The 25,948-nt window shown below is 40.9% G+C and overlaps 1 protein-coding gene across 1 annotated transcript in view; it reads right to left on the bottom strand.

Moving 5' to 3' along the window:
• LOC109968074 (protein enabled homolog) overlaps window positions 1-25,948 on the bottom strand; it is a 111,089-nt gene that overhangs the window by 56,681 nt on the left and 28,460 nt on the right. Inside the window, 2 exon segments of the mRNA XM_020614081.1 lie at window positions 21,018-21,195; window positions 22,794-22,959. Coding sequence (XP_020469737.1) covers window positions 21,018-21,195; window positions 22,794-22,959 — 344 coding nt within the window.

Raw genomic sequence — 25,948 nt, 5'->3', positions numbered from 1 at the left:
AAAAAATAATTATGTCATAAATATAGATGTAATAGTGCACTACAAGACACTTAAAGGCTCTAATCAAACTTATTAAAATACAAAGTTGGTGGCGCCATCAGCAGCAGTGAGCTGAATATTATGACTGCCAAACAGATCAGAGATGAAAACAAGCTGCTGCAGATATTTGGCTTTTGCAGTTCTCAAATGAGTTTGTTTTACTCTTTTGATAATTGATTCATTGATGGATTAGTAAATAAAATAAAACAAAATAAAAAAGGTAAATAAAATCATGTAAAAATGATGGACAGGCTAAAAGCTCCCAGAAGTGAAACCACCACAAGTCAATCGCCCCCTGGTGGCTGGTTTCAATACAGGTCATAAATCCCACCTCCTCCATGTTGCTGGATGGGACAGGAGCCAAACTTACAACTTCAAGTACAAATCAGATAAATCTTTCCCAGAGGTCACTTCTGTGGTTCTGGTAGATATTATCATGTAGATGTGTGTACAAGTGGTCATTTTTCTGGTAAGTTTATTTGATTATATAAAAATTGGTATATTTTGGGTGATTTGACAGCTTTGATTGATTGATCTGATGCTGTCATGCCACTGCCAGGCCACTTGGGGTGGCTGTGGCTCAGGAGGTCGTTTCCTAACCGGAGGATTAGCGGTTCGATTGCCGGCTTGTCCAGTCAACGTGTCGAAGTGTCCTTGAGCAAGACACTGTACCCCTAGTTGCTCCCGGTGATGTCACTGGTGTGTGAGTGTTTGGGAGTGCGAATGGGTGAATGGCCAAATAGTGTGAAAGCGCTTTGAGTGTGCTGTAAAGCATAGAAAGGCGCTATACAAATATAAGACCATTTACGAGTTGCTACCCTAAGGGATCTGGTTGCAAAAAAGCATGATGGCAGCTGCTGTATTCACAATATTTTGGCTTCATTTTTGCATAGTGGAAGGAAGTGGTGAAGCCATGTCCACTGTATATACTGTATGTCAACGGTATTAACCTAACAGGTAGCTACATTTGAATAGAGGAAGTAACAAAGATGGCCAAAAGATAAAAGTCAACTAAGTACATATTTTTGTGGAAAGGACCTAGTATAAATTCTGAAACAGTGACAACACATGCTGATGTACCCCTAGTAGCCTTTGGCATGAGATTAAAAGCCACTCAGACATCACTGTCTCATTTACATTTGCTAATGTTTCTGCAAAACCTGAGCAAGGCCAGATGGACCAACATGGTGCTGTTTCTCCCTCTGTGTGCCACACACAGATACACACATACACACACTCCACAGACTTCAGGATTTGGATGTAGCTGAAAAGGAGGCAGACAGAGCTACAACAGTGCAAGGCGCTCACACACACTGCACACATTACCCCCACTTAATGCCATCATTACCTCCACCATAGAGGTACTGTTTTATACAACTCCGTGGAGACTGACCAGAATGGTGTGTGTGTGTGTATGTGTGTGTGTTGGTTAGCAGGATTATGGCTGGATGGATCACCAGCATACTTGGTACACTGTTGGGGACCAACCATAGAAGTGATTAGATTTTGGTTGCAAAAGGACAAAGTCACAAAAAATCAAATCCCCATCTTTAACATGGAGCAAAATTTAAAAAATTCATATCTCTGCCAAAAGTTAGCAAAATCATTACAAATTTGACATGCATATGTAAGATGACAGTGTCTATCACCAGATCTGATCCGGATTCCTGATCTGACAGCCATTTAAAGTTAACATTGAAAACCCCATTTAGTGCCTAATTTATGCCATAACTTGGCCTATAATGAAGATAGAACCCTGAAATGCACAGTATAACTGCCTATCATACCCTCAAAGATCATCCAGATTCGGTGTGGATAAAGGATTTTAGGACACATTTTGTGTTGTTCTGGATCTTATTTTTCACAAGGGACCCATTTGCATGAGCAAATGTTGTGCCTTGGCAGAGGTACATGCACCATGGTTGGTACTGGCATCAACTACATTTCCACACGAGAAGAAAACAGGGTTTACCATGCCTAAATCAAAATAATTAGTGCATTATTACTGCTTTTTCATTATTCAACATGATATCTAAGAGTTCTAAAACCTGAACAACTGAAACCCAAACAAATATTTTGCCAGGGTTTTCAGGCAAGTTAATGCCATTAAATCACCTGACAAGCCAGTGAGTCAGAAAAACCTGATTTCTGGACACATTGACGATACAACCCAATGCAAAAAGATTTATGACAAAGGTGAACACAAACTCACATTAGATAGAAACAAAGACACACAACAAAATCCCAGTGTGCTCTTTCAGTGTGACTAAACCCTGACCATGAAAAGATTTATCTGAAACCACAGAGCCCACAACTACTATACCAGTAGGCTTAGTGGTATCAAATGTTTTCTTCCTGGTATCATATGACAATACTGTAAAAATACTTTATCACACAGTTTATTCATTGGGGTTTGCAGCTAAAATAACTTAGAACTGTGTATTTCTTATATTTCTATTCTATAGATGTAGTATGTGTGTGCTGACTGGAAACCATGCAGTGAGATGGAGAGCTCCCTGACAGCACTCAACAGGTGTCTGTCTTAAGAAGAATACACAAACACACACACAAGCAACCTCCAGCCCTGCAAGGTAGGTGACTCCCCACAAAGATAGTGTGCTCCTACAGATGTAAGCATTCAAAGTGTCACTCTCTGCTGCAATAAGTGGCCACTTTCACTGTGACTGTGTCATTTGTCCCACAGCATGGAATGTGTTACAGTATAATGCCTGTAGGTGACACTCAGCCTACACTAACAGGTACAGCACCCTGTGCATAGACAAACCACAGCCCATAGGCTGCTATATGAATGTCTACTTAGAGGTAAAGAAAAAAAATGCTGTGGTCAGGCTTCGCTTTAGACCGTGATTATATTGTGTGTGGACTTTGATGCTAGTTTAATATTTTGCAGATTTTCCGTTGGAAAAATGAGCTGAACCTCTCTCCTAAAAACTACGCTCGAGTACACCACTAAACTGCAAATGCAGACAAGCTTTGATGGGAAAGTATGTGATTTTTGGATGTGAAACGTACCACTGCAGTTTGTTAAACCACCTCTCCCTTATAGCCTACATCTTACTATAGGTCCCCAAGTCTCCTAAAACATCTCTATGCAACTCTAATTTTAGGGATTACGTTTGATGGGTAATATTTCGATGCAACATCTTTTTGAATGAAGCCCTACATTTTTCTATAGACACAGAATCCAGATGTTACTGTTTGTATAGGACAAAGGATACAAAACAGAACGCTGGCACTTCATGCGTCAGAGTCTGCTTTGTGTTTTGTTTTAACCTGAAGTTAATTTAAGTTTTGCTGTCTCTTAACCAAGACCTGTAAGAATCAACACATAACCACAATAAAACTGCTCAGAGCAACTCTGAGCGAGGAACAAGATACAGCAAACACCACAGTGAAATAATTTATATACATAAAATAGCTCATTTTTAACTTCTACATATATATATATATACACACATATATATTTCATAGATATTTCTAAATATCTATGATGGTTGGTTGATGGTTGGTTGTTCCTTGTTTTTTTTACTTGTAATTCAGTTTTTACCCCCCACTTTTATTTGGTGCATATCGGGCACCACTGAGCTGGAGTCAAATTCCTTGTATTTTAACATACTTGGCAATAAAGGTTATGACTGAATGATTGAAGATACAAAAACCTTTATTGGAGCGAGGAGATAAAGGATGAGGAGATTCATTCTGAAACCTCTTCTACCATAATGTGTATATTTATCAATAGATTCTCTTTTTCCTCCTATTCTTTCCTATTTGATTGCACAGATTTTCCTATTTTGAATGCACACATTCTCATTTTTATTGTATATTTTTCTTGTCGCCTTACAAAACACATTGAGAGCCTCTCTACAAAAGTCAAATTCCTTGCGTGTTTAAACATACTTGGCCAATAAAGCTTATTCTGTTTCCAATTCTGAGGTGTGGCTGACCCACTGCTAGGCTTCTTGATGACTTGGTGGCGACACCAGTTGCTGACAAGTGACACATAACTCTTGGTGTCGGTATGTGTTATCATGCAGTAATCTCCGAGGCTGAGAAATGTGAAAGTGCCAAACCTGCAGTTCCTCGAATGGCCACTTGAGGCTAGCAGCAAAGGGGAGTCGATCCCCATAGACTCCCATGTTAAACTGCCCAGCTTTACAGTTGAAATAAACATGTTTACAGCCTGGTACAAAAAACAGCTTTGGCCTCTGTAGAACTTCCCCTTCCATGACAACTGTACAGGGGTGATTTTTTTAAACTCGCCTATTTAAATTATACTGAGAATAAAATTTACACATTAATTAAGGCCCACACATTGTGACAGCCAGACTTGAGCTTCAAATCCACCCTTCAGAAAACCAATGGGTAAGGTCACAGTGGGTTTGTCCAGTTTTTATATACAGTCAATGGGTGTTACCAGCTTGCAACGTGGAGCCCTTGGTCCTGGGCATTATTTACACCCCTAAACAGAAAAACAAGTGAAAGACTCCATTTTCAAATTTTGTTGCAATTACAAATAAAAAGCGACTCCTAAGGAACGCAAGGACGCTCTGTCGGTGCAACATTTCAGCCAATCAAGTCTTGATGAGCCGGCTCTGTTGAAGGCGGAGCTCAGTGCCAGGTGGCACGATTACTCTGCTGAGAGTTGTTATGTTTAGCTGCTGGTAATTTCAATACTTATTCACTTAATCTGATATTAACAGAGGGAAAACTGCTCAAGAATGGCTTCATGTTCTGATGGTGTGATGATGTGTAGACTGTGTCCATGGACCTGCAAGGTGCGAACAACAGTGGAACATGAAATGTAGTGCATCACAGTATGAGGCGTGAAAGGGTTGTAACGGTGTGTGAGATCACTCTGCTGATGGGAGGCTTGCAGCATGCACGTATCATCACTGATGGAATCTAATTTTCCAGTTGCCAAGTTATCTTACTTTTGTTGGCTTGCAGCATGCACGTATCATCACTGCTGCACTCTAATTTTCCAGTTGCCAACTTATCTTACTTTTGTGATTACCTTCATTTCTTGCATTATTGCGCTGGGTGGGAGATGTGCACGCACCTCTAATGAGATCAACCACAAACATGATCACTGTAAGATCTAAACTAACGTCTGATTAACTTACTGTTGTTCAGTGTTTGCCTTTTCCCCAAACTCTTAAACTTCTTAAAAGTCCACTCTTAACAGTTTTCACAATAGGCGATCTCTTAGGGGCTAAAATGCTTTATGAACTTTCATCTGTACAAGGATGTAATCTCCAATTTAAGGGGAGATTTTTGGAAAACACCACAGTTCTAGAATTTTCTTAGACTTTCATCACTAGGAGCGACTCTTCGGGCTCAGGAAGCTTTGCTGAGTATGGGCCCAGATATTTTGACTGAGAAAATTTTGACTGAACACGTTACTGATGCGTATCAATGTGTGTTTCAATTTGTGGATCAACTTTAGTATAGACAGAATTTTTAGGAGACTGGGTCAGCACTTAAGTAGTTCCCGACGCATTAAACATAACCAAATGAAAGAATAAAATAGGGAGAACAGGAGATGAAGAACAGGGACATAACACAACTGCCTGCCAGAGTTTGGATGTTTTAATTCATACTGAAATGACTACAACTCACACCTCTCATATGTGAACTGCCATCTCCATGGCACCTCTTCCCCCACTCTTGTGCCCCACAGTCCTCAAAAAAAGAAATGAGAGCATGCATGGCCTGGACTATGCTCCCAGATCTGTATTGATCTGTATGCACTTACAAACCTGTGTCTGTGCACTCTCAAATGCTGAAATGCAAACTGAGTAACCCTCGAAATCTAGTTTATTATGGTTATGTGTTGATTCTTACATGTCTTGATTAAAGACAACAAAACTTAAAAGTGACTTCAAGTTAAAGCAAAATGCAAAGCAGACTCAAACTTGAGGGTCTGATGTACCAGTGCTGTTGTGTAGCTCTGCTATTCTCTATGAACAGTAACAGCTATCTGCTGTATCTGTAGAAAAATACAGGGCTTAATTTATTCAAAAATACATGGCATAGGATCAACCACGACCCCTAAAAAAAGGAGTTACACAAAAACATTTTAGGAGACATGTGACTGATGGAGTAGGCTATAAAAAAGTAATTTGGCAGGGGTGGTTTAAATAAATAGCTCTGTGACCGACAGGTGATAAACCTCCATTCTGTCCTAGAGTATGGGCTGCTGTTTTTATTGACCTCAAATTGACAATATTTTAGTTGATAAAATCTACAGACAATTTTATATCCACCACATTGTTTGTCAAAGTCGACATAGATATAGTTATGACAGCAGCTGTGTGATAAATCAGATTTAAAATGAATGTTTACAAGGAAGTTGTCTATTTCTCTGCAGCCTACTGTACATGGTGTTCACTACTGTATGATGTTAACTTATGGTGCTGTGTTAACCATGTTTAATGCAGTAGATCTCTGACTAGAGACGTGAAACCCAGCGTAACAGATGATAAGCAGTACCTTATGATAAAAATACTGTATGGTCTGACAATTCAGAGCCCTATAATGTTGGTGGATGGTATAGTAGGCATCTGGTAGCAAAAGGAGAACTGCAGGTTGGATTTTATGAGCCTCGTGCAGCATTAAAAACATTGCATTATTGATGCAATGCCACCGACAGGGCACCACAAATACAACACGGTGAAAAAGTATGACACTTTGAAGGCCTACATCTGTAATTTTCAGACCCCACAGGTATAGAAAAAGATATCTGTGACTAATTGCTGACATGGTCTCTCATCTCCATCTTCTGCTGCCTGTGGGTGTAATTTTGTTACTGTCGGTTCTAATAAAGGTTATGTGCTAATGACAGAACACAGACAGCAGCCTTACAGGGCTGGTCATGAGCAAAGATCAGATCAGTGGGTCTACATTTGATTAATCCTCACTGTTCTTATTAGGCCATGCTTTTCATTACCATATCTTATTATTTAACCTTTTTCTTACAAGGAACAGTAGAGAAAATGAGCTTTTCTACATTTTAATGCCATAGTAGAGCCACCCTCTCTGAAGATGCCTAACTGAAAAAGGCATTCAGTCATTTTCAATTTTCAACAAACAGAAGGTTTATAGAGACCTGAACTGATTTAGTGACCCAAGACAACAGCCTCTGTGTCTGGCACATGTCCTGTCTGCATGCTTGCAGTCCAGACAGTCTGTGCAGACTCAGATTTTGGGTTTCCGCACAAACCCTTGCTACCTTGTTGAAAATGATGAAATTTACATTATGTAGACGTCTGTGGACACGGACAGCATGAACTGGCCTTTAGGCTTGGCCCACTTCCAAAAACACTATGTGAGACACTACTAATAGGAAAGAAAAAAAAAGGAGAGACAGGACAGAAGTAGTCTGCTATTCACAGAAAATAGCAGAAAGAGGAAAAAAGACTGGTCATGAAATCAGTATTTGGTACTAATGTACGCCTCAGGGAAGGAGAGTGTTTCCAATACTTCATCCCCACAGCAGAAGTACAAATAGTTCATAGGACTATTCATAGAAGAGAAAAGAGAGTCAGAGAACCAGATTATCTGTGAACAATTCCTATTTCCACATTGATAATAAAGCCTTCTAAGCAACCTTAAATTTCCACAGCACATTTTACCAAACACACACAAACAGTAAAACAGCCACAGAGGTCTGTTCCCATTGCTCATGTACCTACATGAAGGCAGCGTCAGTGTGGGCCTCCTCTGGCAGCAAACATATTGCCATAGTCCGTGTGGGGCCCCATCTGACCCACTGCCAGGGCTCAGTGCAACCACCACCCCGCTGCCGGCTCCCCCAGTACAATCCTGGGAGGTCACATACACAACCATAGCTCAAACTCTTAAGATTCTTCTTTCAATTTTCTGCGCCTTAGTTCTGTATCATCCACAAGCTCAAGAGAGATGTTTATGGAATAAAAATCCACCATGAAAAGAAAAAAAAAACCCCAAAAGTATTTAATAACAAAAATTCAGGCTTTCGTCTGCTGCAGCAGCCAGTTAAGGCTGTTATCCTCTGTAATCTGATGCCTTAATATCCTGATGGTAAACCTTTAAAGCTGACGCTGAAATGCTGGGCGTGGTTGTTCTTTGTGCCAGTTCTCCAGTAGATTATAATAGATCGAAATAAAAGGAGAGGAGTGGGAGGGATAGAGAGTGGGAGGGATGAAGATAGGAAGGAAAGACAGAGCTAGAGATGAAGAAAGAGAATGAGAACCAGGCAGAGATGAAGAATGAGGAGAAACCAAAGTGACAAGACACAAAAGACAGAGGAGACAGGAGAGCTGCATATAGCATGTGGCAGGACTCTACCTGACGGGCTGGTACTTCCTGAATCCAATCTATTATTCATATGCTGGATACAGAGAAGGACACACTGCTGCTGCCCTCAACATCATTACGTGTGTGTGTGTGTGTGTGTGTGTGTGTGTGTGTGTGTGTGTGTGTAGGGATGTAGTGGAAGGAAAACCGGCCAGAACAGCACAGTTTGATATTTCATATAAATATCTTTTACCTAAATTATTCATTGACATTCAAGGATGTATCATCAAATGTAGAGACTTGGTTCTCCCAAATCAAAAGAAAAGAGATTTTCGATCCATGAGGACAGTTTGGGTTTTATTTGTGCAGGTTTTGAGAGTTACTGCAAATGTCAACAATGTGCAGGAACTGATTTTTGTTACTAGTTAATATAGTTTCAGTTTAATTTTAAATCAAATCTACAACACAATAAAGTATGCAAAAGTGGGTCTGAAAACCTTTTGAAGCCACTGTACATGTAAATTTGCAAAGACTGTTTGGCCTGTATTACGGCTTCCATCCCAAGAATATGAAGATGAACGGAAGCATCCAAAAATTACATCAATTCAGCAGCATTGAGTTTGCTGTGCCCCAGTTACTCTGGAGAAACCACTTTACTACGACTATTTCTTTGGTTGAAAGTAGTTCCTAACAAAACGTTTCACAGCAAGGCCTAGGATTATCCAGAGTAACCAGAACAGTGTTTCTGGAATGACATCTCCATGGTGGCAGCAACATTATGTTGTGGGACCTGAAGGAGGCAGTGTTGCAGGCTCAGGCAGCTCTTAAACATAGAGATATTGTAGGGCAGTTACAACATGGTTATTGAGGAGATTAGGAGGCAGGAGGATGTGCAAAGTCAGTCTCCCAGGCTCAGCAGGGACAGTGGATGAGATGCGAAGATTTAGAAAGGAAGAAACCTAGTTGGAGGGAAATGTGAGACTTGGTGGCAGGAAGGATTAGATTCATTCTAGGTTCAACTTATGATGTTTTTTCATCTCTCCAAAAATTGAACAGATGGATAGGTGAGGACCCGACATGTCCCTTGTATTCAGGTATAGCATCACTTCAGCACATCCTCTCAGGGTGTAAAACAAGCCCGGCTCAAAACATTTAGCAGCAGCTGTTGAAAGTAGCCACTTAGAGGTAAAATCAGGAGAAGAAACACGAGGGCATTTTGTTTGTTAATGACAGTGAAAAAGGCAGGAAGCAAGTAATTTTGAAAAGGCAGGATGCAGGCCAGCTAAAGGCAGGGAGAGACTCGCAAATGAAAGTAGATTTAGGGAATCAGCTCATAGTTCCTGAGAAGATCAACACTAACCTCAAACCAGAACTTATGTTGTGGTCAGAAGCACAGCAGACTTTGTATTTTATTGAGTTGACAGTTCCCTGTGAGAATGCTGTAGATACAGCTTATGAGAGGAAGAAACTGAAATACATAGAATTAGCCAGGGAGGCAGAGGAGCATGGCTGGAAAGTTAAAGTCCACCTCGTGTAGGTTGGTTATAGGGAATTTGTAGCCAAGTCAGCTGTCTCTCTGCTTGGCGAGTTAGGTATAAAAGGGTGGAGCCTAAGACAGGTAATTAGGAATCTAGCTGATAGCACAGCAAGGCAAGGTGAGTGGCTCTGGAGCAGAAGAAAGGTGTGTGAATGTAGTGACGGCAGGCTGAACACCAAGGTTTCAAAGGGCACATCAAGTACTCAGGGCAGTGGAAAGTGAAGCTTGGTGTCGAGGCTTGTACAGTGAAACCTTGGATTGCGAGTATAATTCATTCCAGCAATGTGCTCGTAATCCAAAGCACTCGTATATCAAAGCAAATTTCCCCATAAGAAATAATGGAAACTCAGATGATTGATTCCACAACCACTTATTCATATAAAAATGATTACAGTAATACAAAATACAGTATAAAGTACAAGTTAAAACAAATTAAGCTGCACTTTACCTTTGAAAAGAATCATGGCTGGCGTGAGGGGCCATTGTTGCATTACAGATGTTGACTATATGAGTGAGGCGTGAGAACCATCAGCTCAGTTGTGACATGATGCTCGGCAGACAAAGCGTATGTACTACTCGTATTGCGAGACCTCGCTTGTTTATCGAACCTAAATTTTTGCTCATCTTGCAAAACACTTGCAGACTGGGTTACTTGCAATCAAAGGTTCCACTGTATTGTTTAGAAAATGTGATATCGCTGATGACGTTTGAAGTTTTATCTGGGCTACCGGTTCAGGAAGTGTTTTGAAGTTGAATATTGCGAGGCAAATTGTGTAAAGAAAAATGAAAACTATTTTTAAATGGGTTTGATAAAGAGGAATAAATACAATCTGGGAAGTCCGGGTTAAGTAGCAAATCAATTATCAATTATTTCATTAGTCCAAAAATAATCAACCTATTTTGACAATTGATCATTTCAGTAATTTTATTTTATTTAAGCTAAACATTCTCTGCTTCCAATATTAGTTTGTTCATCTTGGTTTTCTAAGATTGAAAACTGAATCTGTGTGTTTTGGACTAAAGTCACAAAAAACAAGACATGTGAAGACATTACCCTGGGCTTTGAGAACTAATGAGCATATTTCACCATTTTTGTGGAATAAACTATTAATGAATAGAGAAAATAATCAGCAGCTTACTTGATTACTCATTAGTTGCCCCAAATAAGCCTGAAGGTTTTTCAAAAACAAAAAAACTGCACAGCAGTTACTAATACTGCGTGGAAGGACAACTTTGGAAAGTTATCACTGAAAATTGTTTTGTCCACTGTCTGTACAATCACAAAACTGAGCAAAGTTGGACAATTTTGCAGACGACCGCGTTTGTTGCTGGAAAACTATGCTTGTACCTTGTGTCACTGAACTGAATGAGGAGGCTGCGCATTTTCATACAGTTCTAATGTTTGAACATGTTTGACGAAAAATATTTTTGTCATTTGGGTGAGATGGACATTTAAGAAATTTAATGTGTTAGTGGTCTTTAACAGGAATGTAATGCTTTACAAAACAGATTTTTTTTTTTAAATTTAGTTGTTTGTCTTATGCTGTAGGCTGTAGTTTGAACACCTTATATTTACCATTCCTTTAAAATCTATGAGAGCGGGTCAATGAGAATACAACTAAAAGGGGGAATAATAAACACCAATGAGAGAAAAAGAAGGGATAAAATAACACGAAAAAGAGCTATGTGTGACAAGGTGAAATGAGTGGACAGAGATTAAAAACTGGGTCATTCTCCCTTTTACCTGCCCACTCATCAATTTTACCAGCCGAGAAATAACCTGCCATCAAATCTGCCATCCATCTACTTTAGTCTAAGTAAGTAGGTGATGCTGGCAACTGCCAAGATGTCAAGGTTGCTCTGTGTGTCTGCAGCAGATGAAGATTTTTTTTTTTTGTGCATTCCTCCATACTCTTATGTCTGTCATCCTACTGGAGACACTCAAACTAAAAAACACACAGGAGTTATAAATAAAATACTGTCCAGGCCTCAAGTGTTTAGACGATTACACAGATTTGTTCCTCGGAGCTCTGTCACACGCTCTGCTTTGGTGGACAATGCATTCACAGACAGACTCCAGTGGAAAAATGTGAAGGCCATTTCAACTGTCTTCACTTTGTCAAAGTCAGCCTGACTATAAAACAAGTATCCAGGTACGGGCTTATTGAGACCACCCACCAGAGGATCAGATAGCAAGATGACAAGGTGGATACATTTTGAAAGACAGAATCCACATATAGTGTCATGTGGAGCTCATGATGTCATGCTCTGAGAACTGTTGTTGGGTAAAAATGACAGCACCAGTAGATACAACCTATGACTGGTTACAGCCCAGTCAAAGCAGGAACAGTCAATGACGCAAGATATAAATATACCATTTACTGCTCAGTAAATAGCATGCCATTTGGCTCATGGTCCATGGATAGGTCCTTATGAATTTCCATTATTTTTGCTTTATCAATTATTTTCATTTTAATATAAGCACAGCTTTAAAATATTACAGCTGCACCATCATTTCAAATAAATAAATAAGCTTTCACTTAAGAACCTAGTCAAGAGCAATGTTTAACAACAATTTTTGGCCTCTCTAGAGAACCATACATGAATGAATACCTCCAGTATTCTGTATTGTAGGTTGAATTAAGAAAATGTACTATGAAATTATGATGTATTTGTTACAGCGTTGAGCATGTGCCTAATGGCTCTAAGCTGCTTTGTCTCCTCATGTTCTTGCTGACAACAGTGTTTCCAGCAGAAGACGGTCAAATGGTTCTTTAAGGTCTGATAAGGATGCTCTATCAATAACCATTAGAGTACATTAGATGACCAATTCTCTATCTGGCTTCCTACTCTCCCCATCAGTTATCTCTATCCATGAACCTATTTGGTGGCTAAGTAACAAAAAAGCTCACACATACTCTATCAAATTCAGTGACTTACGAATGACTTTTTACGTCTTGAGACTCTCAGTTGTACAATAAGTCATGTCTTTAGGTCTCATCTTGCAAAGATGCTAGGGTGAAAAAAAAAAATCTTTTAAAGCTGCTGCTTTAACAAATTACACCTCCAAGGTCCAGAGGCACAATGATGGTTTCCAGCTGTTTACTTTGATTCACAGAGAAAAAAAAGTCTCCTAAGGACACCCACTCATTTTCAGAAAATATTCTTATTTAGTATACTTCTCTAATTCTAAGGACCTCTGGGAACCCTGATAAATTGTCAATGAGCCAATGAACCGATGAAGTCATTTGTGAATGGCTTGCAGCACAGGATGATGAAATTCTCTTGGTTCATTTGTTTAGTCTGAATGCAACTGTTTAAGATCAAGCTCTAAAAAGTTCTTGCCTGCTAAATTACAAAGGCAACATAAAAGTGACCAATTTTAGCCAAAGGATTGGTTCACACACGACCTCTGTCTTGATCAAGTATGTTAATTAGCTGGCTCCTAGTACAGACAGATCTGCTGGAGACAGGTCCAGTGTGGACTGAGCAGTCTCCGTTGGTTTCTGTGTCCACCTCAGACCCCTTCACCGTCCTACATGCTGAGGGATTATTTTGGGGCTCATGGTAGTCAGGGTGTCTAGAAGGGCAGTAGGACACTGACACCTACACTTCTACACCTCCCCCTATTTATGAATGCTGGACATTTGATTCCAACCCACTGCCCTGTCAGAATATCTGAGTGACATGGACGGATGATCCTAAAACCAGTGTCAGATGAGGGGGATCATATGTCAGAGTGACACAACCAGCAAACATGTACTTATTATAGTTTTAGATCTGCCTGGCAACAAATGGGCTGCCCTAGATGGGTATAGAGGGTTAAGGTAAACACTGTGGTATTCACTGAGGTGTCAGCGAAGACAGGGGTAGGAAATAGCAGGCACTAGATAATGTGTTGTCCATCAAACAATCAAAAACTGGGTCAAAAGCATCTAAACTCTACTTTACTAAACTCATAAGCACCCATGAAACTACAGTGAGTCAAAAAGCAAAATAAAAAGGCTTGTTCTGGTAGAACAACAAAGCTCACCATTCCACTGCCAGACTTGGATGGTAAAAAGCTTCACATTTTATGGTCATTCATTTCTCCTCATATCGACTGACTGGCAACTCTCAATCAGCTCTGATTCACGTATGAACTATTTTGTGGAAGAATTCGTTAAAGTCAAGAATCCCTTAGTAACCAAGTGGCCAGTCACAACTGAACCCCTGCAATTTAAGCACTACGTGTTCAAAGGTCTCCCACGCAGTTTTTTCACTATCAACACAAACAAACTCAAATAAGCTAAAATTGAGACTTTGAAGTAGTATCCGTAGGGCTGGAAAGACACACCAGTGTAATCAATTACTTCAATTTGGTGGAATATGTTGATGTGTTGTACAGTGATGTTTAAGTTCATCCCCAATTAAGGTGGCTCCGATTTCTGGGCATACTGCAAATGAGACTTTATCTCAAAGAGCTCGAATCTGCTCATCAAAAATGTGCGAATTCTAAAAAAGACCTAATAAAATGGTTCTCTGCACATCTATAAAACTGAAATGGCCGAGTACAAGCACCTCAAAAGAAAACATCCTGGCGCTGCCTGGCCTCAAAACGGCACTACAACAGTGTAAGTATTTGCTACAGTGAGTGTTGTCTGACTTTTGGTTGGCGTCAATGCTGTTGTTGTGTCTCAAACAAGAACTCAGCAGAAGACTATCTAGAGCTGATGATAATGGCTAGTATGGTTACACCACTTTCCAGTGCACTTACAAGTTGTAAGCAGTTTGGTTATGCACATATAGGCCTATAAAGCTAAACAATGTAGATTTCCATTGATGTTCAGCTGTAAGTCGTAAAAAAAAAAAAAAAAAAAATAACCAAACACGTTGCATGTCTGTTAATGCCTTGTTTGTAATGTCAGCAATTATGCCAGTTAAAATATGGGGTTTTTCAATTACCCACTTTGTTTAGAGTATTACACATCTCTTTTCATTGGTACATACTGTATACCATTTACCTATCTATTGAGGAGACATTCTAATTAATTAATGCCGTTGTGGTTCATTGTGCTCTCCGCTTGAGACAACACCAGCAACAGGAGTTGTGCACGTTTCATGAACTATCCTCTTGTTTCTCGGAAAAGGCTCTCTGGTTTTATCGTTCACACTATTTGGAGTTATTAGGGGGGAAAAAGCTAATCTAGAGGTACCTAAGATTAAACATTAAATGGCTGGAAACAAGCAAAATGAGGGAGGGACTTTAAACAAAGACAGTTACAAACCCTTGACCATTTTTCAGTACTGTTACCTACAATTCAAATACAGGAAACTTAATGCATAATTCATGATCATCATTTGCATAACAGCAAGGTTAGAGCAAGAATTCTGCATGCTCTGCACTGCAAGATGAAAGGACAACTGATTTTAGTCTCTGGCTTATTGACCAGAGGCTAAAGATGGAAACACATTAGCATAACTGAAGTCTTGTTGGGTCTGTGCTTTAGCTGTCTCAGTCAAAACAGTCAAAATTCTGGCTTGGTCTTGGCTGTTTAAGTGTTTTGCTTACTTCCTCTTGGAAAGGCTGTGCGGATTTAAGGTTTAGTTAAGTGTTCCTGCAGTGATCTTGCCACCAATTAGTCCCTGGCCTTAAACTCAAAAACACAGCCACCTTAGGGCAGGTTTTTCATCAGTACATCTTCTTCCATGTTCTAGACCAGTTAAGGATTCTAACCGGTATCAGCTTATTTCACATATATAATTTTCGGTGTAAACTGCAGTACAGAAATGTCAACATTTGTCCAGCAGCTACCAGCTTACTGTTACCTACTTAGTATATATCTTGCTGACAAAAAAAAGAAATTCTAGGGTATCTGAAACAACTTATTTATTATTAAACTTATTTAGGCTATGTGTTTATGTTTTTAAAAAGTACTTCTACTAATGTCTTTTTTTTTTTTTTACTTTACGCTTTCAAAAACAACATGATATTGTTAACTGTTGCTTCAACAGAATTTATTTTGTGGGAATTCATCTCTCCTCATGTTTCTGGCTTTGGCACAGAAAATGACGGCCCCATACTCTGATTGATTTGTCCTTTCTCCTGCCAGCAAACAGCTGTCAGTGAGCCCAACACAAGACCTATTTCAATCTCTCTCTCTCTCTCTCTCTCTCTCTCTCACACACACACACACACACACACACAGGAGATGCAAGCAGCTATTCTGAGACAAGGAACCATGCTAGTGCTGAGTCATGTGATGCTATGCTATACAAATACACTTAAGGTGTTTTGAATGTTTTGGATTCCCATGTGATTTCTTCACAAGTGACAACTGAGCTTGTTTTCTGTTGTTTTTGGCCATGTTTATTCTAAAAACCTTCATGGCACTGAATTATCGGCTTATACTTTTGTTTGAATTTGTTTATTCATGACTGTAGCATGCACTTAGCACAGGACACACTAATAAAACATGGGCTACATGTGCTGTGGCTAACAACATGTTTTTCTCTTTCAAAGATCAGGAGACCATGGCAACTGTGGTCAGGCCTCTGTCCGCCATCCTGCACTGTTGCTACATAACAACTGGAGCACAGCTTAAACCAGTGAAAGTACAAAAAGGCTCTGTAGCCAATCAGGGGACATCTCCATACAGGCCTTGCTTCTGGCTGACATGCTGCTGACCCGCACACACACAAACACACTCACACTTATGGATATTTCACTCAGATCATTACTTGTACAATGAAGTGGTGGTAGAATACAGCCATGTGTGGTATTTGCTTCAGCTGAACCAAGAACAGATAAAGTGATTCATTTGTATACCTCACTGTGTGAAGTTGATTGGTTAAAGGTACAAGTACCACAAAAGTAACTATACTGTAGGCAACATGTTGGTGTATAGGTTCATACGTGCACATTCTGTTTATGCTTACAGTATAATGACATCAACAAAGTCAGTGCATGGCTGACACTGCTCTTTTTACACTGTTAATTGTAATTGTGTTAGGGTTGCATTCTTTTCTTTTATTGGTTAATAAACCCCACAGTAATCCCCTACCAATACTGATTGAGACATCAAGCTAGTCTATCTCGTCAAAAATAGGCAAAATGCCCATTAGAGTTTTTCAAAGCCCAAGAAAATGTCTTCAGATTAGTTATTTTCTCTGAAAATTTGTTCAAAATCCAGAAGACATTTAATTTATAATAACAGGAAAAACAGAATAGCAGTAGATAGTTAGATTTAAGTAGCAGGAACCAAAGAATATTTGATGTCTTTGCTTGTTAAAAGATTCTAAATTGCTTCCAGTTTTCTGTCAGCTGATTATTTCAGCACTACATTTCACCCAAACAAAATGAAATCTCAGTTATACCTTTGTATTTTCAAGTCTTGTCCTTAATAATCAAAGATCAAACAGATGTAGACAAGCCTTGTCTTTAGGAAGCAACCAACCAGCAGGCATGCACCTGCCCCCCTCCAATAGTCATATCAGGTTGACTACTCACTCCTGAGGGTGATTCGAGCACGGCTGATCTTCTGTTGTTCCTGGACAAATCTGTGAACTCTTGCTGCAGCAGGCATGTCTATAGATACCTCCGTGATGGGACCTGAGCAGTCAGAAAATATACTAGAAAGCTGGTGGACCTCTGACCTCTTTGTCCTTTCTTTTTTTTTAAATCCTCCTTTTCTACAACTATTTTTACTTGTTCTGCACTGTAGTAAACAACTTTCCTTCTCTCATATATTTTTCTTTCAACATTTCTGTCATTTCCTATCTTCTTTCTTAGATTTTTTCTCTCACTAGCATTTCCTTCTCTCTCAGTGTCTAAGTGTCTGTGCTGGTGTCCAGCTATGTTGCAGTGTGTAGGCTGCCACTATGCCAACCTGCGTTTTGCTGCCAGACACCATGAGCTCATCAAGAAAAAGTAAAGTGGGACAGGCAGATAGATGGAGGGTGTGCATGTGTGTGTGTAGCCATGTGCCGTCATAATCCAAAAGCATAAACACATGCCACACTGATATGGTGCATGGCTGGAGCAGGTGTTGTACCCCTGAATGTTTATACCATATCCTTACCCTCATGACCTACAAAAACAAACAGGCCAGAGAATTTAGATTGTTTCCATGGGTCGGGGATGAAGAGACCCTCTATGCATCTCTCTCTCTACCTCACTGCACCTCCAGCTCTCTCAGGTTTCACAATCTCCTCCTCACAAAGGTTTCACAAAATCAACAACCACATGGCGTACTGAAAATAAACGACGATCCCTAGTTAGCAACATTTCATGTCTCTGTAGAAATAAGCTGCTGCCAAGTTTGAGCCTGGGTGCCCAGACAAATAGTCCAGATTTGCAATTGCGGTTCTCTGGGAGGAGCCCTTGAAGAGCTGCATGTTTAAGTGTTATCTCTATTAAACTCTATTCGGTGGAAAGTAAACAAGTAGATTTATTCATATACAGTGCAGGGTTAAAATCCTATATTTGGTTTGAGTTTTAAGATTTCAGGTTCAGGATAAGGAGCTGGGAATGCATTATGTCAAGATGTTAGTAGGTGTGCTCACAATACAGAGGAAGAAATAAATATTTAGTTGCAGGAGTGCAGCACCTATATATAAATATATATGGCAGTCATATATTGCTGGTCACACTCCTCCTGCTTCAGCATAAAACACTTTTATAAGCAGTGACCTCCTGGCACTCGCACACATTCAACCCAGTACCACAGGTTAGACCAACCCAGTTGTCATGATTCTGTCCCATCCACTTCCTGCCACATGCTCTTATTCTGTAACTACTTCCTATCCCCAGCTCACCCTGACTCCAGGGAACTTCATATCATCAACCACGGTGGTATGACCTACCACTCAATCATTCACACCTGCTCACCACAGCATATAGCAGCTCCTCACTCTGTGGGGACCTGCCAAATTGCTCTATGCATCATCTAGACCCTCCAGCTCTTTTTCCCCTCAGTGCCTGATTATTCTGATACCGATGCCCTGCCTGTTCTATCAACCCGAGACACTGCCTCATCCTTTTTGTTGGACTGCTCTCCTGGTAACGACACCTCCGCCTCCACACGGAGTGGCAGCTGCCCCAAGCAGCTCTTGCTCGATTTGTGTTTTTTTTTTTTCAAGTTTTCTAGGTTTTCTGTGTTGCTTTTAGTGCTATGTCGCTTTCCCGTAAACTTTTGGGGAGTTGGGCTACCAGAAATACAAGTTTTAGTGCGTCTGCATTAAGTTTTTATACTTTTTACGAGGTTTTGAGTCTGCCTGGGGAGGACCCTGTTTGCCAACAGTCAGCCATCAATGCCAGCAATCCTTCTGAGCTCCTTGTGGTGAGCTGCCGGGGATTTTCCACGGGGATGCGAGGTGATGCGACGGGAGAGGTGGGACTGCAGGGCTGGAGTGAGGTGCTGGGGGAGGAAACGGAGGTATGGGCCATGTTCGCCATCGTCCGCTCCCCCCTGAGATGAATGGATGAGCTAGCTGCGCTGGCGAAGCTGCAATGGGGGTACGGTAAGAGCGGCCCCCCGTGCTTCACAGAGAGTCCCGAATCTGTGGTCTGTGGTGACGGTTCTTCATAAATCCCCAGGCCGGCTCTGGTGCTACGTGCATGCAGGCGCACGCAAAACACGGTGTCTTGGCGGCGGACACAATACCGGCAGGCCCCAATCCCCATTTCGAGGACATTAAACCATGCTTCCCCCCTCCCACCCTCTCTGCCACCCTTCCACACAAAGAGCAATAAAATGCTGGACCTACTGTAGGGTACTGCCTGTTGTTTACTCTCTACTGCTGTTCCCAAATCTCTCAAATATAAATATAATAAATAAATAATGTATGCTACGTCGGAGCTGTATGTTCAATAGGCAGCAGTGAGTGTGCAATTACGCATGTGCAAATATGAATTTGCAAACTTCAAATGTAAACAGTACAGGTGGAATTACATGAAGTAAGTCTTGATTGTTTGTATACTCCTGTCAGCTGTTTAGGAGTCTGATGGCAATTGGAAAGAAGGTTTTTCAATCTAGAGGTCCTGCATTTCACACTCCTGTATCTCTATGGTGTCGGAGGCGACAGTGGTGGGGTGGGTAGAGCAGTCGTCCCCCAAACAAAAGGTTGAAGGTTCAATTCTTGGTCCCTGCAGTCCACGTGTCGAAGTGTCCTTGGGCAAGATACTGACGACCCCCCCCCCAACAACAACAGCTTCATTTTAATGCTCAATTCTTAAATATGTGTAAATCCCTAAGACCTTTGGTGTAAAAGCCACTTCATATTTTCTGCTGAGCTTTTATTCTCACAAGGTTACTGGAAATAAACAAAGCTCATGTTATTTTGGAGGCCTGGGTTATGACAGTTGGATATTTTAGATATTTTGCCAAGAGCTAGTCTATATGCCTAATACAAAATGACATGATGCTTGTATCTGTTTAAACTGGACTGGGCTCAATTTGAACAGAGACTGCTGGCAGTGTGAGTGAGTGGGATCTGCAGCGGATGTTGAGGTCTGCAGCAACAGTTCAGTTAATAAAAACCAAATGTGTACATTTTCTTTCATGAGCGTATTACCGTATTAACAAAAAAACTGGAGGTACAACTGACTTTTTTGTTGCTAAACATCTGATTTTCAGTGAGCTTTACCAAATCAGGTTTGGCCACATGTGAACGCATGCTTAATCCTGAATAAAAATCAGCACAAGACTTGAGCGATAATTCAGTCACAACAAGCAAATATAACCACGCTCTATGCACGAAATAATGAAAAACGTTCCACTGAAGATGTATTCTGGGTATAATTTCCTTCGTTACACCACCACCAACACAGATTTCAAAATCTTATACAACGCTCATACATTTTAAATAGAAAAGGAAAACACACTCATATTATGGATGAATGTGGTGGTTTAACACTACTGGGAGTTAGGATTTCATTTCCACAGCTTCCAATACATGTGCACAGGTGATACAGCACTACAGCTTGTCTTTTTTTAATTTATTTTAGTTGTAAGGGATCAGGTACATTATTAGCATAAATGTTACCATGTGATGTATGCAGACTCTCTCTCTCACACACACACACACACACACACACACACACACACACACACATTGCCTTTAGGAGCTGCTGAGAAGCACATACTCTGTAAGGCAGTCTTACCTGTATCCTGGGAGTTGAGCACCTCCAGGGCGTGCATCATGGCACTGGCGAATACATTGGCATCCTCCTTGCTGCCAAAGTTGAGACCATAGACCTGTCTGGCGTCACGCCACTGGTGGAAGGTCTGCGTGGCCTGGTTGTACTTCAGCCCCTTGGGAATGGCACAGTTTATCACCACCTGTTGATGGCCATGACGGGGAGAAGATGGAGGAAAGAAGAATTATCCATTAGACCGGCTACTAACCAGTAACTAATGCATTCTTTACCCAACTTATGGAGTCACCCTGACAAAATACTGTCTAATTGTGGTGCATATCTGAAGCACTGGAAAGTTAAACAGATTTTAGAAAGCATTTTGAAAAGGAAAGTGTATGTAACAGTATGTGCAAGGCTGACCTGAGTTTTGGGGCTTAAAAGTGCAAATCCAGACAAAAAGGAGTAAAGGTATTGTGCTGTCAGTTCATCTGTCACTCAGTGTCCGCCATGCACAGAATGAAAAAAGTGTTTGTAATTGAAGGATCTTAAACTGTATCATAATTAGGGAATTTCTGGTGCAGTGAAGTGTGGGGTCAATGTACACACGCTGGTTTATGACTGAAGAGATGATCACCAAGTCATCTGACATCCACACTAATAAGAAAATGAATCCAAAACAGTTGCCCAAAGGGACCATGTGGCCCAAAGCTTATCTTACAGGGTGCTGTGGTTAGTTCACATTTCAGAATGCCCACAGCGAACATCAGGCATGTATAGTACTGAGACCAGCTTTTATAAATGTAATATTTTCTCCTGAAGGCACATTATTGCTTTGGCCAATAAACTGCTCTACTAGCACTACAACCTGTAACCAATCTGTTTGTTTATGGAAAACAAGGTATAGGGCTTGACCTGGCTAAATTTATTTTAAACTGGCAACAAATAATCCACTATCTGGCAGGCAGGGAGAGCTTTCTGCAGTTCCTGTGTTGTTGATGGACACGGTAATAAAACAAGCGGTCAGTAAATGTGAGGAGAAACTCAGCCAGTGTAACACTAGATGCTTAATGTAGCTGGCAGAGGAGAAAACAAACAAGAAATATGCATCTTATGATAGCAGTGCCACACAGACAGATATTCGGCCCAAAGCTCAGTGTCAACCTCTAACACAAACACAGTCACTGTGGCCGCTCACTCCCTCACCATTTTTTCTGTATATAAAGGCAATTAGTTAATAAAGTCAGCTAATGTTTGTCATTTTTTGTTAGCGCTGAATCATTCAGTGATGTACTGTTCAAGTCTGACTTCAGTCCTGATTTTCTGAATCCATGACTCGATTTGGACTTGGGCACTGGTGACTCGGGACTTGGAATTGAACTTGACCATTATGCGAATACCAGCTTTTTTTGATTCATTGTGTGCTACTCAAATGAAAAATAAAAATAAGTATTCCGTATACATTTTTTTTCCATGTTTACAAACATAACTGATGTAAGCAAACCATCCAGGAAGTCAGAACACATTAAATACTGAGAATTATGTGCTGACTGACAAAATATATAATTAAAGGCATTAAACACGTTTTGAGAATAGGTCACAGAGGGAAATGGGCATTTCAGTTCACAGTTTAAACAGCAGCCATCAAACCTTGACTTGGTTCTTTCATTTTAAGTAAAAATGTCCAACTGGTGCAGCAGATGTTTGTTTGCTGCATACATCTGACCAGCTGACTTATGAATATGATTTCTGTGTGTAAACAGGTGGTAGGGGAATCCATTCGTCCTTGTTTCATCTACTGACCTGATGATCTTGGATCTTGCGTCCCACAACGCGGAAGGCATTGTTGCCGGTGTGGTGGTATATGTGGACTCTGCTGAAGCCAGTGGATCCACCGGCTGGGACCCACTTCTTATTGGCATCGTCATACACCATGACAGCGGCTCGCGCCTGGCAGATACTCTGTTCACTGCACAGACACAAAGAGAGACGATCTTTGATTTTTCCTGGTCTTCTTTTGTGTGTTTTTGTCTTTGAAGAGAACCTTTCAGACTGAAGACATGTTGTATAAAATCCAGGCCAACATCTTTCCTCTGGTCTGTTTAAGTATGTTTTTAATGTGACTGCTAATGCTACATAGAAATTTGTTTGGAAACTATCAGGCACATTTAAAATACTCAATAGTTTTCATGCGACCACAACTTTGACTCTTATTCAAACTTTTAACTCAGCTTCATGTTACAATCCAATGTAAAATTATCTTTGTGATCACACACAGCACTCTGGCATCAGTTAAACAGAACTACAGTAATCACAACCATACTGCGTTTGTACAATATTTAGCCAGCAAATGTGACCAGTGTTGTAATTTATCAGTTTGAACATCTCTATATAAGCCTACAGTGCGGTGAACTGCTAAGTCCACAACCCGTCACTTTCTTCCACTTTTTCTTCCACTTTCCTTGACAATATATTATTAATAATCTAGTTTCTGACTCTCTTGGAGAAATGAAAAATGAGATGTGAAGAAGAACAGATGGAAGGAAAATCTATGGCATGACAACTCAAAGACAGACACAGAGGGAGGACTGGGTCCGCTTCCATGTTCTACAGTCTATAGACTAGTATTATGAGCATACAAGCACAGGTCTGTGTTCATATGAGATTTAGTTCAAAACTATTCTAACCTATGAGCAAAAAAAAGTATTCTGAGTTTTAGTCCCAAATATGAGTTGAACTACAATAATGATTCTACATTCCCCATGAAGACAACAACAATACACAGCTAAGACCCGACACAGTCTGTTTGCATGCCCACATCTTTGAGACTCCGTGTCCCCAGACTGTTATATGCACACTGCTTCTGTTGTGTATCCCTCCACTGCAGCACAGCAAGGTAGTGTCCAAAGACATAAAAGAGGGAAATCAGGTTTAAACAGACTGTAAATGGAAATATTCTGACTCGAATGAGCTTAGTGGGACAGTTGAAGCTGCAATTGAGCCTCAGATGAACTTTGGAGTGCATGTTTTTACAAAACAAGTTGTGTTGTTTGTACAACATTTTTTGCAGCGTCGTTACCTTCCATGTAGAAACATTCAGGGTCGGCGTGGAGAGTAGGAGAAGACCCATTATCAAGTACATAGGAATACACCGATACTGTTTTAACACCAACTTGAAAAATCCCGAAATATTCCTTTAAGACATCTATGATGTGACCTGTAGGCTGCCGAGCAAGAGGAAGTGACAGATTGCAGGAAGAAAGGACACCTCCACTTCCACTAGGGATGGGACAAAATATTGAAAGTCAAAGTATCACCAAACTCAAAATGTCACATTATGTATCATTCCTCTCCTCTCACCTCCCCCTCCCCTCTCTCTCTCTATGCATCTATATGCCACCATTAAGCGTCACTGTGTCTCCTCTGTCCCGTAGTGTGTCCTCTCTCTCTACCTGTACCTTTCTGCAGATAGCCCTAGCTCTGGAGTTCTACGTCTCTGATAAGCATTCACTGGCCACATCAACCTGCCCATGTTCGATTGTTTGTTGTTGTGTTTTGTTGCTTTTCTTTTCTCTTTCCTCTATCCACTCACCCCAACCAGTCGAGGCAGAAGGCCGCCCACCGAGAGCCAGGGTCTGTGGGAGGTTTCTACTATTAAAGGGAGTTTAATATATATTCCAGCGATGTATCTTCTTCTTCTTCTTTCGGCTGTTCCCATTAGGGGTCGCCACGGCAAATCATCCGTTTCCACCCAACTCTATCCTCGGCATCCTCTACTCTCACCCCAATTAACTTCATGTCCTCTTTTAGCACATCCATATATCTCCTCTTTGGCCTTTCTCTTGACCTCTTGCCTGGCAGCTCCATCTCCTCCTTCTACTAATATAACTAATATCCCTCCTCTGCACATGTCCAAACCATCTCAATCTGGCCTCTCTGACCTTGTCCCCAAAACAGCCGACCTGAGCTGTCCCTCTGATGTGCTCATTCCTAATCCTGTCCATCCTGGTCACTCCCAAAGAGAACCTCAACATCCTCATCTCTGCCTCTTCTCTTCCTCACTGCTACAGTCTCTAACCCATACAGCATAGCTGGTCTCACTACTGTCTTGTACACCTTTCCTTTGATTTTTGCTGCCACTCTTCTGTCACACAACACTCCTGACACCTTTCTCTATAGAGATAAAATACTATCAAAAATGTTACAAATGCGTGTTTAACGTTTTGTCTTGTCTGTAACAATCAATTTGTGTGTGTGTGTCATGAGGATCACAAATGCGTGCTGCGCAATCTGCATGTATAAAGCCATTTGTCTGTGTGTGTGTCATGCTGTTCACAAATGCGTGCTGTACAAACTGCACATAAAACACATTTTACAAATGCTTAAAATCGATTTTTCGTGTGCAGTTCTTTAGAAAGTACGTACACATTGTTACCTACGCATGCGTGGATCACACACAGACAAATGGCTTGTTACAGACAAAACGTTAAACACGCATTTGTAACATTTTTGATAGTATTTTATCTCCATATTTCTCCACCCACTCCAACCTGCCTGCACTCGCCTCTTCACCTCTTTCCCACACTCCCCATCACACTGGACTGTTGACCCCAAATACTTAAACTCCTGCACCTTCTTGACCTCAGCCCCCTGTAACCTCACTTTTCCAATTCCCTCCCTCTCGTTCATACACATGTATTCCGTCTTACCACGACTGACTTTCATTCCTCTTCTTTCCAGAGCAGACCTCCACCTTTCCAGGTGTTCCTCCATCTGCTCTCACTACAGATCACAATGTCATCCGCAAACATCATTGTCCACGGAGATTCCTGTCTGACCCATCCAGTCAACCTGTCCATCACACAGCAAACAAGAAGGGACTCAAAGTCAATCCTTGATGTAGCCCCACCTCTACCTTGAACTCCTCTGTCTGACCTACAGCACATCTCACTACTGTC

Source organism: Monopterus albus, unplaced genomic scaffold, assembly GCF_001952655.1.
Source record: "Monopterus albus unplaced genomic scaffold, M_albus_1.0 scaffold142.1, whole genome shotgun sequence".
In the NCBI taxonomy this organism is placed as follows: domain Eukaryota; kingdom Metazoa; phylum Chordata; class Actinopteri; order Synbranchiformes; family Synbranchidae; genus Monopterus; species Monopterus albus.
This window is presented reverse-complemented; position numbering and strand designations above follow the sequence as displayed.